General features: G+C 37.8%; 1 protein-coding gene across 5 annotated transcripts in view; it reads left to right on the top strand.

Moving 5' to 3' along the window:
* The window catches only part of LOC113234837 (histone-lysine N-methyltransferase ash1), a 57,517-nt gene extending 43,797 nt beyond the window's left edge, over window positions 1-13,720 (top strand). For all 5 annotated transcript variants that reach the window (XM_026470346.1, XM_026470348.1, XM_026470349.1 and 2 more), the window contains 16 exons: window positions 60-253; window positions 1,586-1,724; window positions 1,889-2,054; window positions 3,395-3,551; window positions 4,011-4,111; window positions 4,246-4,596; window positions 4,838-5,147; window positions 5,288-5,523; window positions 6,127-6,226; window positions 6,448-6,602; window positions 7,325-7,585; window positions 7,910-8,079; window positions 8,191-8,293; window positions 8,433-8,600; window positions 9,788-9,919; window positions 10,507-13,720. In XM_026470346.1, the coding sequence (XP_026326131.1) occupies window positions 60-253; window positions 1,586-1,724; window positions 1,889-2,054; window positions 3,395-3,551; window positions 4,011-4,111; window positions 4,246-4,596; window positions 4,838-5,147; window positions 5,288-5,523; window positions 6,127-6,226; window positions 6,448-6,602; window positions 7,325-7,585; window positions 7,910-8,079; window positions 8,191-8,293; window positions 8,433-8,600; window positions 9,788-9,919; window positions 10,507-10,662 (2,899 nt within the window). In that variant the 3' untranslated portion in view covers window positions 10,663-13,720. The remainder of the gene's footprint in view (window positions 1-59; window positions 254-1,585; window positions 1,725-1,888; window positions 2,055-3,394; window positions 3,552-4,010; window positions 4,112-4,245; window positions 4,597-4,837; window positions 5,148-5,287; window positions 5,524-6,126; window positions 6,227-6,447; window positions 6,603-7,324; window positions 7,586-7,909; window positions 8,080-8,190; window positions 8,294-8,432; window positions 8,601-9,787; window positions 9,920-10,506) is intronic.
* Window positions 13,721-14,636: the final 916 nt, after the last annotated feature.

Below are 14,636 nucleotides of genomic sequence, written 5' to 3'. Positions count from 1 at the left end.
TTCAAAATTCTATTATGGTATTATGCAAATTAATGTACTTACACTGTGTTGCCTTTCAGTCCGAAACCGGAAGGCAAAGGGAAGAATCTTGTTAACCAAACAGAGTTCCCGCCCGGGCTGCTAGCTCCACCTCCGTATTGCGAGCGATGGGTGCGCAGGCGTCTGCAGCACTTTACGCTGCCTTACGATATCTGGTGGGAGCAGCATTATAACCAGCCTGTACCCTCATGGAACTACAAGAAAATAAGAACTAGTAAGTTTTGATAATTTAGAGTCATGAAACCAGGCAAGATTAACGCAAATTGTGTAAAAAAACTTGTACTACACGCGATTTTAAAATCATAAGTAACGTCCTATCGTATCGACATTATATCATATGAATGCTTGCCATCGTCACACCCGGACACTCCATACAACGGTCGAAAATTATTTACCTACTACTACTACTATTACTACATACAGCAAGGCGCTATTTGCACACGCGCAAATGTGTGCGTGGAGTGGCAGGGTTACCCATCACTTTCTTGCACTATTACGTTACGTGATCAGAGCGGCAACATAGGGAAAATGCCAACGCGAATCTATTATATTTGATTCTATTAATAGAATCTATAATCCTAATAATTACACATGTCTATTATGTATTTACATCAATATAATATCATATTTTTCATGAACTCTCTAACTAGAGTAGTAAAGGTTTATTTAAAAAATGTATTAAAAGCACTTAAAATGTTATATTTTGGACATGTACTTTTAAATAAGATAACCAAGTTTTTAAAATTATGTGTCCAATTTGATCATCATTACTTATTTAATAATTAGGTATATTCGCTACTTACGTAATATTTATCGGCAATATAAATTGAAAAGTCGAGAACCTTTGTCTACCAGCTCACGAAGTCTTGGCGCCTCATTCATTATTTTGATATACTAAATCTGTATTTTTTATACATACATTATATTACTCTGCAGTAAATAAATGAAGAAAACAATAACTGAATGAGTCTCAGACATAAGCTTTTTTACTTACCTACTTCGATTCATCTTTCAGAAAATGATGATAAACAGCCGTACACAGCACAATTCACAACCATTATAATACCGTAAAATGATGTTTTATATTAACGTACAAGTTTCGTAATGAATAAATGAAAACTATATTCAAATATCAAAGCCGTCTTCGCATGAAAACGGCTCGCCGGCAGCCTTATTGCGTTCAGTCAATGTGACCGGCAATGTGCGGCGCGTGGTGTGGTATCTAAAGCTAGGGAGGGGCGGAGAGTGTCCGTTCTCTTTACTTTTTGTTCTCTGTCACCGTGGTGAATGGATTTGCCGATCGGTGGAAGGTACGACGATTGTTGCCCTGGGTGCGTCAGACGTACAGGAAAATTATCGTACGTCGTGAGGGGAGACTCCTTTCGTTCACCCCAAGCTTTAAAGTAACTTAAAGTATTGAAATATTTAAACTAATTTAGATGTACGAAGAATTTAACATTTATTAAATGATTTATTTATTAATTAATTTGTCAGTTTCGTCAATTATGAGAACTTTGAAGACGAGTGTGTAATTATGTCATTGCAGACGTGTACTATGACGTAAAGCCATCCGCAGAGGAGTGCGAGAGTGTTGCGTGCAACTGTGCACCGTCTTCCGGCTGCAACGAGGACTGCATCAACAGGCTGGTGTATTGCGAGTGCTCGCCGCAACTCTGTCCGTGCGGGTATGTTCATAGCATAGCATGACAAACAAGTTCAGTGATTATATTAATTAGTATGATGGTTATATTAATTTTATGACAGGGTACCCGAGAACTGATTTGTTATATAGTGGTTAATTTTTCAATAAGTACTGTTATGTTACAAATAAATTTGTATGTTGTTTTAGTGACAAATGTAAGAATCAGCGCATTCAACGTCATGAATGGGCGTCGGGGCTGGAAAAGTTCATGACGGAGAACAAGGGCTGGGGCGTGCGCACCAAGCACCAGATTAAATCTGGCGACTTCATTCTGGAGTACGTCGGAGAAGTCGTTTCTGAAAAGGAATTCAAGGTTCGATTAATCTAATATTTTACTAAAGTTTAACATGTTACATTTGAACCCTGAAATTATAGCTTTAGGATAGACATAGAGAATTTTTGATGTTCATGATATAGGTAGAAGTAATTAGATTTTTTTTAATTTTACAACATGACGAGGCCTAAAATCCATTTCTAATCTTGTGTTCTTATTATTTCATTAACGATCTATTTGCCAAGATAGAATCTATCATTCAATATATTTATTCGTCATCATAGGTCATTACATGATAAGGTGTAAAGTCTTATTTAACTCAGCTATGATGCACCTCTTATAGAGGCATATGCAAATTTTAACGTCCAATCTAATAATTAATTTATAAAATAATAAATTGTATTATGTACATTTCAAGGAACTAGAAATATTCCATTGTTTCACATGAATTTTTAACCGACTTCAAAAAAGGAGGATGTTCTCAATTCGACTGGATGTTCTTTTTTTGTATGTATGTTACGCGATAACTCCGGCATTTGTGAACCGATTTTCATGATTCTTTTTTTGTTGGAAATGGGGTTCTTCCATAGTGGTCCCATTTCATTTTGAAGCAAATCGTCCACCTCTAAGGGTGGCTGTTCACGCATGAAGATTCATTTTTATAAATAGCGCCTAACTTTAATTTAGGAGCAATTATTTTAATGGTTGATTTTGCTATTTCTCCAATTCAAGGCGTTTTTCTCTCAATATACTTTGAGTAGTGAGAACCGATTTTTATTATCTCCAGTGTCAAATTCTGTACAGTGGCGAACTAGGGGATATTTCAATAAAATAGACAAATAGACGTAATTTCACATACTTTTGAGGTCGGTTTTTTTAGTACTCTGTACTGAGATTATTACATGAATGACTCGCATTGACATTCACATTCATATTGTATCTATTCTCATAACAATGGCAACTCGTAATTCATATAACAAGGATTCTAATCCTTCAAAAACTATAATTGACAACAATCTCCAACTTGATATTCTTAATTAAAAGTGTAAGTAAATCGACGAGTCCTAAGTTATAAGGACCAAACTAATAATTTGGTCATTTTCACTTTTTTGTGGGAAATGCTTAATTTCATTATAATCTATAAGGTGGCGTTAAAACAAAATCAAACGTATTCAAGGAAACCTCGAAATACAAGGAAATCTACTTAAAGTAGTAGGTTTGAAGGTACCCGATTGAAGGATTGGAAGCCTCTCCCCTAAAATTGTGATTTTGCGCTTCGGCCCTTATATGTACATAGGACCCATCGAAATATTCCGTTCCATCTTCTTGGAAGAGACCCGTGATTACGCTGAAGTATTCCATTAATTCCATTACTCTAGGAACGCATGGCAACAAGGTACGCCCGCGACACGCATCACTATTGCCTGCATCTCGACGGCGGACTCGTGATCGACGGGCACCGCATGGGCGGCGACGGGCGCTTCGTCAACCACTCTTGCCGGCCCAACTGCGAGATGCAAAAGTGGACTTCTAACGGTAAAATATTTCACTTATGCTGATGTCAATATATAACACCATAAAATTGAAACTGAATTCAAATGTGTCGTGTTTCGTTGTACCTTTGAAAACTATGTAAACATAAGATAGGATCTAAGGATCCTTATCTCTCAAGCACAAAATCTCTGGGTGTAGTAATTGCAAAGTTCTTTTGACTTTAATTTTGTTTGTATTTAGTTTTTTATAGTTTGTGTACTCCTTATGCTGCACAGACTAATAAACTTTTATTACTATTGGAGTCGCTCCAAATTTGTACGGGGTTCTAATGTGTATAGAGCTTCAGGGCGTTTCATAATACAGGATATCTATGTGAGGTATATAAAACATGTTACAAAAATATACAGTGCAGTTAAGAACCTCATTGTTTTTTGGAGTTGGTTGAGAATATATGTTCCGTATTCCCATATCAGCTTATAATAATTCATATTCATATTACAGGTACATTCAGAATGGCGCTTTTCGCACTACGCGATATTGAATTCGGTGAAGAACTGACTTACGACTACAACTTCTCATTATTCAACCCTGCTGTAGGCCAGGTAATATAGTGGTCAAGCAAATTCATTACTGCAAACATATAATGATTTAAGTTATTTATCATGCGGTTGGCACTTTACCTAAGGCCATTTGATAATTATAGCTAACTCACATGAAATGTATTTCGGATTTTCAGCCTTGCAAATGTGATTCTGAAGACTGTCGAGGCGTTATCGGAGGCAAATCGCAACGTATCACTAAACAACCAGTGAAGACTCAGTCACGTACTCCATCCAACGCTTCAAACCAATCAGCAGGTTCTAACGGCAACCAATCACGAGTCGGTAGACCGCGCAAAGCCGCGAAATGTAACAAAAAGTCTGAACAACAATTAGTTAGTGCTTGCGACGTTAAGAATATGACTATACTGAAGTACCAACAGCATTTGAATAAGCTATGGCAGGAGCCGCAAATGAAACCGCTTACAGCAAAAGAGAGAAATATTGTGAAGGAGCGACACTGCTTCTTGTTCAGAAATCTAGAACATGTAAGTTTAGCATTATGATTTAAACAACTTTTGGCTTTGAACGATGGCATGTAACGATTTGCTTACGGAATATGTGCTATTGTACGCGGATGTCTCGCGGAAAGACTGGTCTCGCAAATCAATATTCTGTATGTGTACTCTTGTCAGTCAGTGTATCAGCAGCCATGCCAGCACTCACCATTTTCTTAACTACGTAATTTTCACATGCTTTTTTCGTATAGTAATTAATTTGGTTTGGCAGGTTCGCCGCATCCGAGATCGACTGTCCGTCTCCATGCCGCCATCGCCGCCTAGTGTGCCCGCCGCGCCACCGTCCCCTTTACCCCCTCCCGTGACCGCGGCTCTCGCGATCAACTCTAACGTCAATCCGCTGGCTCTTCCTGAGACGATGAACCCGCAGCTGTTCCTCAACCGTTTGCAAGCTCTACGAGCGCCGAAAGAAGAAAATGCCAAGAACTTTGTGCGTGTGGAAGATGACCCATCTTTGAACAAGAAGGAACGACTCGCTCGGGTGTTCAGAGCACTTTATAATGCTATTGTTGATGCCAAAGGTGCGTACAGTCCGCTGAAGTAATAAATATTGAATTGCATAAATTGAAATATAGACTTAGAACATTCTATTACTCCACGCAAATCGTATTACATTTGTGGCCAATCCTTCATTTTCTATACACCTATGTAATTTTTACAGACGAAAAAGACAAACTACTATGCACACCCTTGCTGAAGACTAAGTCAGAACGTTCCACTCAACAAGAGTCCCAAGCGGCTCTCCTAGATCTGCATACAATAGACGCGAACATCGCAAGCAGTCATTATGAAAGCGTTACACAGTTCGACGTGGATGTCAATGGTGTGTTCTCTGCCGTTATAAGAGAGCAAGGACGCTCATCTACGCTTGGAGCCGTGGCTGTACAGTTGAAGAAGGTGAGAATTCGCGAATAAGTAATAAAAAAAGCCAAAGGTGACTACTAGCGCCACCTACAAAAGTGTCTCCAGTAATTTGTCAATCAATTGATCAAATTAATATAGAGTGACTAAAATAAAAAAAATGCAGTTACAGTTGTTTTACATTATTCAAATTAATAATTCAAATTAATTTATATTAGTTTTTTCTTTTAAATTGTTGATTAATTTGTAATATATTTAAACAAAAGTTTGTTGTGCCTAGTTTTTTTTATAAATAAATAAATAACTCACACACTCAACATAGCCCCGCACTAGGGAAACCCTGTGTCGCGGGTGCCATGGACACACACATAGACAACCACAAATTACACCCAAACTCACGAGAGAAATAATTGTAGGCCATACAAATATTTCTCCCGGCCCGGGAATCGAACCTGGGACCTCTGCGTGACAGTCCGGCATGGAGGCATAACCGTTCGGCCACGGAGGCAGTTAATATATATTAACTATAATATAATATATAATAGTTTAGTCTGCTGATCATTATTTTAAGTGCATGTTGATAAATATACAATATACAGTATTTTTTATCGCGGACTATATAATATTTATTATTTCCAGCTGTACAATACTGCCAAATCGGAGTATACAGAAATTTTGACCAAGATCCTTGGAACCGAAGAGCCTTTACCGACTGGATTTCTGCAGAAGACTAAGCCGGGTAAGATATAATGATGTGCTCGTAAGCTGATGTGCGTCCCAAAAAATTGTTAAGAAATTGCTTTGTAGCGATGAGTCCTTCGTTATCTCAAGCATTTCTGTGGACGACGATCGTACTCCGTCTTAAATATTAGCTATTTTCTCGCAAAGCGTTACGTCACGTGTAATGTATTTTTTAAAATTGGCATGAGACGATGACAAGTTTGTGTATCGTTGCTGCAGAGGAGGTAATCGTGTGCGTGTGTGGCCTGATGGTGGAGGAGGGCTTGATGGTGCAGTGCGGCGGCCCGCGCTGCGGCGTGTGGCAACACGCCAAGTGCATGCGCGTGCAGGATATCACCGCGCCGCACCACTGCCACTACTGCCGCCCCGACAAGGTAACGATGGTTCTCCGTACCCCTATCCCACATCCGTATTAAAACATAATGCGGTAAACTTGCTTCTTCACTCTAGTAGCAGTAGAGTTCTTGTGAAAAAGTTCATCCAGGGTAGTACTGCCACTACTGCCACCTTACCTATTTCTGCCGCCAAGCAGTAATGTCAGCATTACTGTGTTCCGGTTTTGAAGGGTACGTTGCTGGTGAAATTACAGGCACATGGGCCTTATTAACTTATCTCTCAAGGTGACGGGCGCAGTGGTAGTGCCCCTCAGATCTTGGCAATTTTGAAGCACTGAGTGACACTGTAACTGTTATGGACAATCGTGTAGCTTACCATCAGGCGCACGACTAGTTCGTCCCGTCACTTGATGTTATAAAAAAAAACTCGTCTTTCGTCCGATTTGTATGAATTTCTACGCGAGACGGGCAATAATCGGATGTCGGGTTTGTGGAGAAACACTATTATTCCCTTTTAAACTGTTCTTCGTAATACGTTCTCAGTTGGACTCGTCATATATAAATTACTATATATGTTACCATGTACGCTAATTTGACATAACATTTGACCTAATGCTGCCTCAGCATGTTTCATTGTAACATCGGCCAACGTAAGGCTACCCCATTTTAAAAATCGTCCAGAATTTGCATAGATCGTTACAATGCGGCACTAAGCACGCCCTTAGATGAGCTGGACATCTTCAACTACCGTTTATTTCTAGCACGTTGATCGCGAAATACCACTCGACGACTACACAGAAGAAGGCCATCAGTTCTACTTGACTTTAATGCGCGGGGACTTGCAAGTGCGTCAAGGCGACACGGTCTACGTGCTACGCGACATTCCCATCGACGATAAAAACCCCGACGTCAGTCAAAAGAGTGGAGAGAAAAGCGAGTCGCCGAAGACGAAACGCCAGGATCGGAAAAAAATAAAGAATATCGGTAAAGCGAAAGATAAGGATGACTCAACTCAGGGCAAGGTAGGTTATCTGGTTGCAATAAATATACTTGTAATAAATTTTATTGCCAAATAGTAAACTGTCTAAAGTAATATATATATATTACTTTAGACAGTTTACTATTTGTATATATATAAATTACGGCGAAGTCTTTATATTCAATTCAGAAGAATTGTAGACTCTAGTTCGCTTTATTTTTTTAAATATATTAAGGATTCTCCACACCGTTCTGGTATATTTTACGCATTGCTCAGGTTGCATCAGACGTAGTGCATTTCGTCACACGGGAAGGCTAGTTTTATGGACCTCCGTTCGCTATTTACAATGACAAATGTTTATTGTTAGGAGGGCGAAGTCCGCAAGCATACGTATCAGACGATCGGTGAGATTCCGGTATCAGAGTTGGACATTTTCCGCGTGGAGCGGATGTGGAAGCACAAGGACACTCAGGAGCGCTACGTCTACGGACACCATTACTTGAGACCACACGAGACTTTCCACGAACCCACGAGGAAGTAAGTTTTCAATTATATTTACATAACAAACAATTACAATTGGCAAAGGCGAACAAAACATTACTTATTATATTTTAATAACAAACATTTTATTACTTTGTCTTCTTTCAGATTCTTCCACAATGAAGTAATGCGTGTCCCTCTTTACGAGGCTGTGCCTATTGAACTAGTTATGTCGCAATGCTGGGTGATGGATCTCAATACTTACTGCAAGGTAAAATTACGATTGACAAGACTTAGTTAAAAATTATTCGTCAAGGCAAAAATATTGGTGGTGTAAACACCCCAACCATAAGAGAGGTGCAAACGACAAGGTGGTAGTTGCCATGGGTTAAACCTTTTTTTCGTGGCAGGGTCGTCCAGTGGGCGCGGCCGAGCAGCACGTGTACATCTGCGAGCTGCGCGTGGACCGCACAGCGCGTCTCTTCACGAAGGTGTCGCGGCCTAAGTACCCCATCTGCACCAAGCCCTATGCCTTCCACCACTTCCCGCAACGCCTCAAGATCACGCGCACTTACGCTGTAAGTATATTGTACAGTGCATCTTATATGCCGATCGGGTTATCTTAGTAGTTCCGAATGTGTCTGCCTGTGTGTCACCTGTACATCCTTGGAACTGCGTATGTAATATACATTTGAGCATATTAAAGTCATAACATAGTGCTTGGAACCCAACGTTGCAATTTCACAGTTTCAACGCTCGTAGTTAAATGTAAAACTGCAATATAAAAATTAAGCGAGCGCGGAATAAAAACGAATTTTGATGCTATTTTGTATACATCAAATTCAAAGTTCTTTCGTAATAATAATATGCTCTAGACGCTAGTTTCGCAAATTTTCTGGCTCACCGCCCACTTAGGCAAGATAAAAAAACTTCAACCGCCACCACCACAAAAACAATTGAAGACACGTATTTTTAATATCATATATATGTTGTGTAGTTTATATTGATAACCCGCTGAACAGCGTCAACGTCCCTCAATTGCTTTCGAGGCCTCTACCGCCTCCCCACGACCCTTCAGCGCTCACTGGGGAGCGGTAGGGACCACTTTGAAACTATACTCTTGACGCTAATATTACTATGGTAACAGTCTCTTAGCTTGCCTTGTATGTTGTTTAAAAATATGCGTACTTATACTTATTTACTCGAGAGATGATATGTGTGCCGCGCCACCGCCGTCGATGAACTGCATAAAATTGGCGTGGCGAAAATTTCAATCAAATTCAATCGGCTTCTTTGTTACTTATTTACTATATATATATATATATATATATACAGTATTTTCCTACAATTAAAATGAATCATTACGTCCCTGTCTACGTATATCCTACTCATACTAGATTAAAATTAAGAGTAAATTTCTTTTTATGTGATTGTGTTTTCACAAACATTCTTTAAGTATAAAAAATCATTCGGTACATTCAATTAAAGTTTTAGTTACCGATTGATAAATCGAAAATTTCAATGATAATCACACAAATATCTGAATGTAAGGCTTCTACATCTACCTTTCGTGTAAAATGGATCCAAAGGCACTGTACACAAAAATACGCGCAAATGTTTCTAAATAAGTTTTATCTCTCTAGCGAACATACCGCCACTTACGTCACAATCGACAACAAATTATCAATTACCTAACGCATATCAACGTCCTGGGACTATCAAAGTGCTAACTATTACATCGATCATCTTATTTTGCTTTCTGCAGCCTCACGAAGTCTTACCCGAGTACTTGAAGGGCCGGGCCGCAAAGAACGCTGCGCCTGCTGAGAAGACCAATAAGAGTACGAAGGAAATGAAGAAAAAACCACCGGCTCTTACTTTCCATGAGGGGGCTAAGGTACAGTCTCTATTATTATTTTTTATTTAATTAATTTTTAATTTTTATTTAGTTGAGGTAAATTGAACAACGTTCCAACACATTAGTAACAGTAAGGAAAGAGTTCGTACAGGGTAGTACTGCCACCTTACCTATTTCTGCCGCCAGCAGTAATGTTAACATTACTGCGTTCCGGTATTAAAGGGTAAGGGTGCTGGTAAAATTACAGGCACATGGGACTTGTCAATTTATGTCTCAGGGTGACTGGCGCAGTGGCAGTGTCCCTCAGTTCTTTGCGATTTAAAGTTCTGAGTGACCATTAGGCGCACGACTTGTTCGTTCCATCACTTGATATTATAAAAAAAATCTTTAGATATCGCACTTCTGCTTATTTACCTAATGCTTCATATGTCCGTTTCATACTTCCCCTTAGGATCATAGAAAAACCAATAGATGAACCCTGACTATGTCCGCATCTTCATATGACACGTGTTATGTTGCAGCTTTGTTTGTTTTGTTTATTGACGCTAATTTAATGCGAAGCGATGACGGTAAGTAACCTTTATTTTGTGACATTTGTGACAAATAAATAAATAATTCCCCCTCAGCTCGGCCCGGCTTTATCGCCAGCAGCGCGTCGCGAACAGCAGAAAAGCCGCGTGAACTCCATAGCACGTCGCCTCCTTTCCCTCGGCGGTGGACGCGCGCCACTGGACGCGTCGTACTTACTCGCGCCGCGTCGTCCTCGGCAGAGACTATCCTGACCCGTCTGCCCTTGCTGCGGCGACCAGTGAACCGTGACACCTCATTGGAAGACACGGCAAAGAAACTGATTGTCTACTTGTGCTGGTTTGGGTATGTTAAAGGAACAGCTATGTTGTATGGTAATTTTGAAGACTGTATTGAGTGGTTCACCGTGTGGTAACAGTGTCCTAGACAAACATGAAACGCATGGGACCGCGGATTTAATAATATACCTGTCAAAACGTGGTGCAAAAAAATTAGAAAGGATAAGAATTGGTGTTGAAGACTGGATTTAAATGAAAGAAAGAGACATAATGAAAAATATGTCATTCCAATAAATTTTGCCTCAAAATAAAATAGCCTCAAAGATAATGTATGAAGTTAGTGGTCATTGATTGTAAAGGAATGATGAGTGGTGTAGCGTGCTGGTCGCGCATTGACTTTTTAATATTCAAATTTATAGTTTACTATTCCTTCATGAATAAATTCACTTCATAATGTATTTATAACATTCCGAAAAGCAAGGGATTGGCTCTTATCACTATTCTAATCATGAATCATGGAATCTCGTTGTAAATAATGTAAAGCAGTGTATAATATAGAAAAGCCTTGAACCGTGACATTTACTAGAATAAGTTTGCCTAACTCTTAAAATGATTAAAAATGGCGCGCGAAGACTCTAGAATTGATTCTACGCTTAGCGATATAAGTAGGGAGTTAAAGAATATTTTTGTAAAATAAATTTCCATCACTTTTCTTTATGTACGTTGTAGGAATAAAAGAACAGTCGTAAAGTCCTGTTTAGATAGTTTTTTCATGTTTTCTTGATGTAATCTCAATGCATGATTAATTAGTCATATATATATTTAGTATAAGACACAAGTTATAATATAACTTTCGTGTGTTTTTGTTTTATGAAATTAGGAGCATAATATTTTAAGCAGCATAATAGGCGTAATAATTTAAGCATACTTATGTAGCATATAGTTCTATTTTTACAATATTGTTATTATAAAAGCAACGTATTTGCTAGGGAATAAAAATTAGTTAATAACCACTGGTGCGAACTGATGTTGAATGTTGAAGAGTTTTTAATAGAGGTTTAGTAACAGAAAAGTGTTGTTTGCGAGGTTGTTAATTAATTAACTATTAGTGTTTTATTTAAAATATCGTAAATACGATCTTTTTAATTAAGAGGTTGGCCGGAATTTCATGAAGAACATTACATCGAACCTCTGCTTAACCAGAGGAACAGAGAGGTTACATAATATTTTTCATAAGACTGTAGTCAACAACTTCCAATAGGGCTAGTTTAAGAATTTTGAAATGATTGCGTTTATTGTCATATTGTATCTATCATGCACATAAGTTTTGCTTATTTATCATGTATTAAACTCTCTACTATTTTTATGTTTAGTTGCGTAACTTGTGTACATATTGTAGATTGTAAGGTGGTTGGTTGTTTTATTCGAAATGATAATATATTGCTTCATATGATTCTAAGTTAGTCGTATTTGATGATTCTCTGCTTTATTTACATTAAGATGGCTTAACGCAGACGACGGATAAATGATATAATGTACGTTCGGTCAACTAAATCCCGCGTGAACAATTGGGATTATTTTTCAGTAAGGAGTTTTACATCTTTTCTATATCTACCCGTGGCCGTGCTCCGTGCGCGGTATCGAATAAGATGCGGTTTCTCATTTTATAATATCAGATGTGTATGTCAAATTATTGTTTGTAATTCCTTCCTAGTTGGAACGATGTATGATGAAAATTACTAATTTTAATCCACTGCAGATGCTGTGATGATCGAATCATAACCTCTTCTTTTTTGTTATACCTGTTCGGAGTCAATTAATTTTGGTAGGTATTTTTGCATGCATTTACTTAAATTCATTGCTATTTCAGTAGCAAAACAATGTAAACGATATCTAATCTACCTTTTCTCATTGATGTTAAAAGGTTAATATTGTCGCCAATATTCCAGAGATCAGAAGTAACTTTTCAGTCTCAGACTGTTCGTCGTCTCTGTTTGGCCAAGTCGTTGCGTGCACTCTCCTGCGAACTCTTTGTATTGTGATCACAGAGAACAAAGTTGTTTTTGTTTCTAATTTATTTGTAAAATACACTGTTAGGTTTTTACGTTTTTTCAATTGTATCTTCAGTAACTTTAAGCATTCTATTATTTATAGTATTATTTTTTCTTTCCTTTGCTTTCGCTCTTTTTGCTATATACGTACCTATGTCGATGTTGAAACTCTTAGGGATAATTTAGGTTGATCCCAAAATCTAGTACAAAACTACATTGACTCATAATAGACTCATGGCTTGTTTGCTTATTAATTGTTCTTAGGATAAGTAAGACGCACTTAGTAAATTAATTGTTGACACTCCTTAAACTGTAAACCACACAGAGCAGTACGCCTACTCGCACTTTTTATAGATATTTTTGACTTGATAGACGAATAATAGACAACCGTACTCAAACATGTTAACATAAGAGTTATAAAAACAGTTAAGACAATTCCAATATGTACTTAATTAGTTAAAATAGTTCAATAGCTGATTAGGGATAGGTTTTTCATTAAGTTTTTTGGAGCCAATTGTCTAACAGTAATGCACCCTGAACAGGTTCGATTCAGAGTTTTGGGATCAAAATTTTTGAATTTATTATTGGCTTATGAAATTTCTCGGAAATGATAAATAATCATCTGCATAGATTCCCTTCGCTTCAACGCAATGAACTGTCGCACGTATTGCTTAATTTGTTTTAAATTCAAATTGGATAAAGTTATGCATTCCTCTAACAATCGTTAGGAAATCTATACAGATGATTGTATAAGTTTAGGTATCTGTTACAAATGATAAATTGAAGTGCAGCTTTACTATTTATGTCTTTATTTAAGATGCCATTTGTTGTAACTCATGTTTTATTAATATTAAATAAAAATTTGGATCGGAATTGTTGGCTTTTCTCAAATATAAAAACATCGAGTATACCAGAAATAGAGACGGAATGTCATTTAACTTGTTTGAAAATTATTCTGCCAAATCATTACGGGCACAAGTGCGCTCCAATTGGCCAGCCCGAATTCGAAACAATTGACGGGTGTCATTTGTTTCACATCAACTCGACCAGTTTAACTAGAGCTTTGCTATAATGGACGGATAATTACATATTTGATTACTGATGGATGAAATGTGATTCTGTTTGTTTTGAACTTAGACGTTTTGCAGTTTTTCCCACACCACCGAATAGAACAGCCCCCATTGTTAGAGATATTACCTTTATTACAATAAATACAGAATATTTTTGGAATATACGGAGACGTACGCACAGGACAGCTGTTGGTGCTGTACTATTTCAGCTTTCTAATTTGTGAGTTTAGCGCAAACGTGAGTTGATATTTAAAAGTGAAATAAGGCCCATTTGCCTGGCAGGTTGCCAGGGATGGATGGCCCTTATTTCGTCTCTATTTTTGGTTATATACTCGATGCTTAAAAATAAGTGTACACAAGTAATGTTTTGACATTGACTCGTCCAAATGCAAATTAAACTTAGTTCCTTGCAACTTCCGATAAAGAGAATGAATGATGACAACTTAGTAGTTGTCAGTAGTTATAGTGAACGTATACACACAATTACACTAACCGATTTCAAGGGCCCTAGTTTGGGCACCGCTCAAAATCGCCAGATCAAATCTGAAAAAGTCTGAATACATTGCACGCAAGAAATAGTAGATTGAGGAAAAAACAGTAGATGCTAAACTTCATACCTTCAAACACTTTAAATCGAGTTTATCGAGAATCGGGAAACTGTGATTGGTCATTTTCATTTTTACGTTACCGCTCAAAGAAAAAAGATTGTAATGTTTTGATGTTATCTTACAATCTCGATAACTGAAAATAAAATTGTACTTTTATTACCCTGGCAATCTCAATGTTGCGTGTGATAATTGCTAACTAACAATAATATGAAAGAGTTACA

Source organism: Hyposmocoma kahamanoa, unplaced genomic scaffold (assembly GCF_003589595.1).
Source record: "Hyposmocoma kahamanoa isolate Upper Pololo Valley unplaced genomic scaffold, ASM358959v1 86, whole genome shotgun sequence".
Classification (NCBI taxonomy): Eukaryota; Metazoa; Arthropoda; class Insecta; order Lepidoptera; family Cosmopterigidae; genus Hyposmocoma; species Hyposmocoma kahamanoa.
This window is presented reverse-complemented; position numbering and strand designations above follow the sequence as displayed.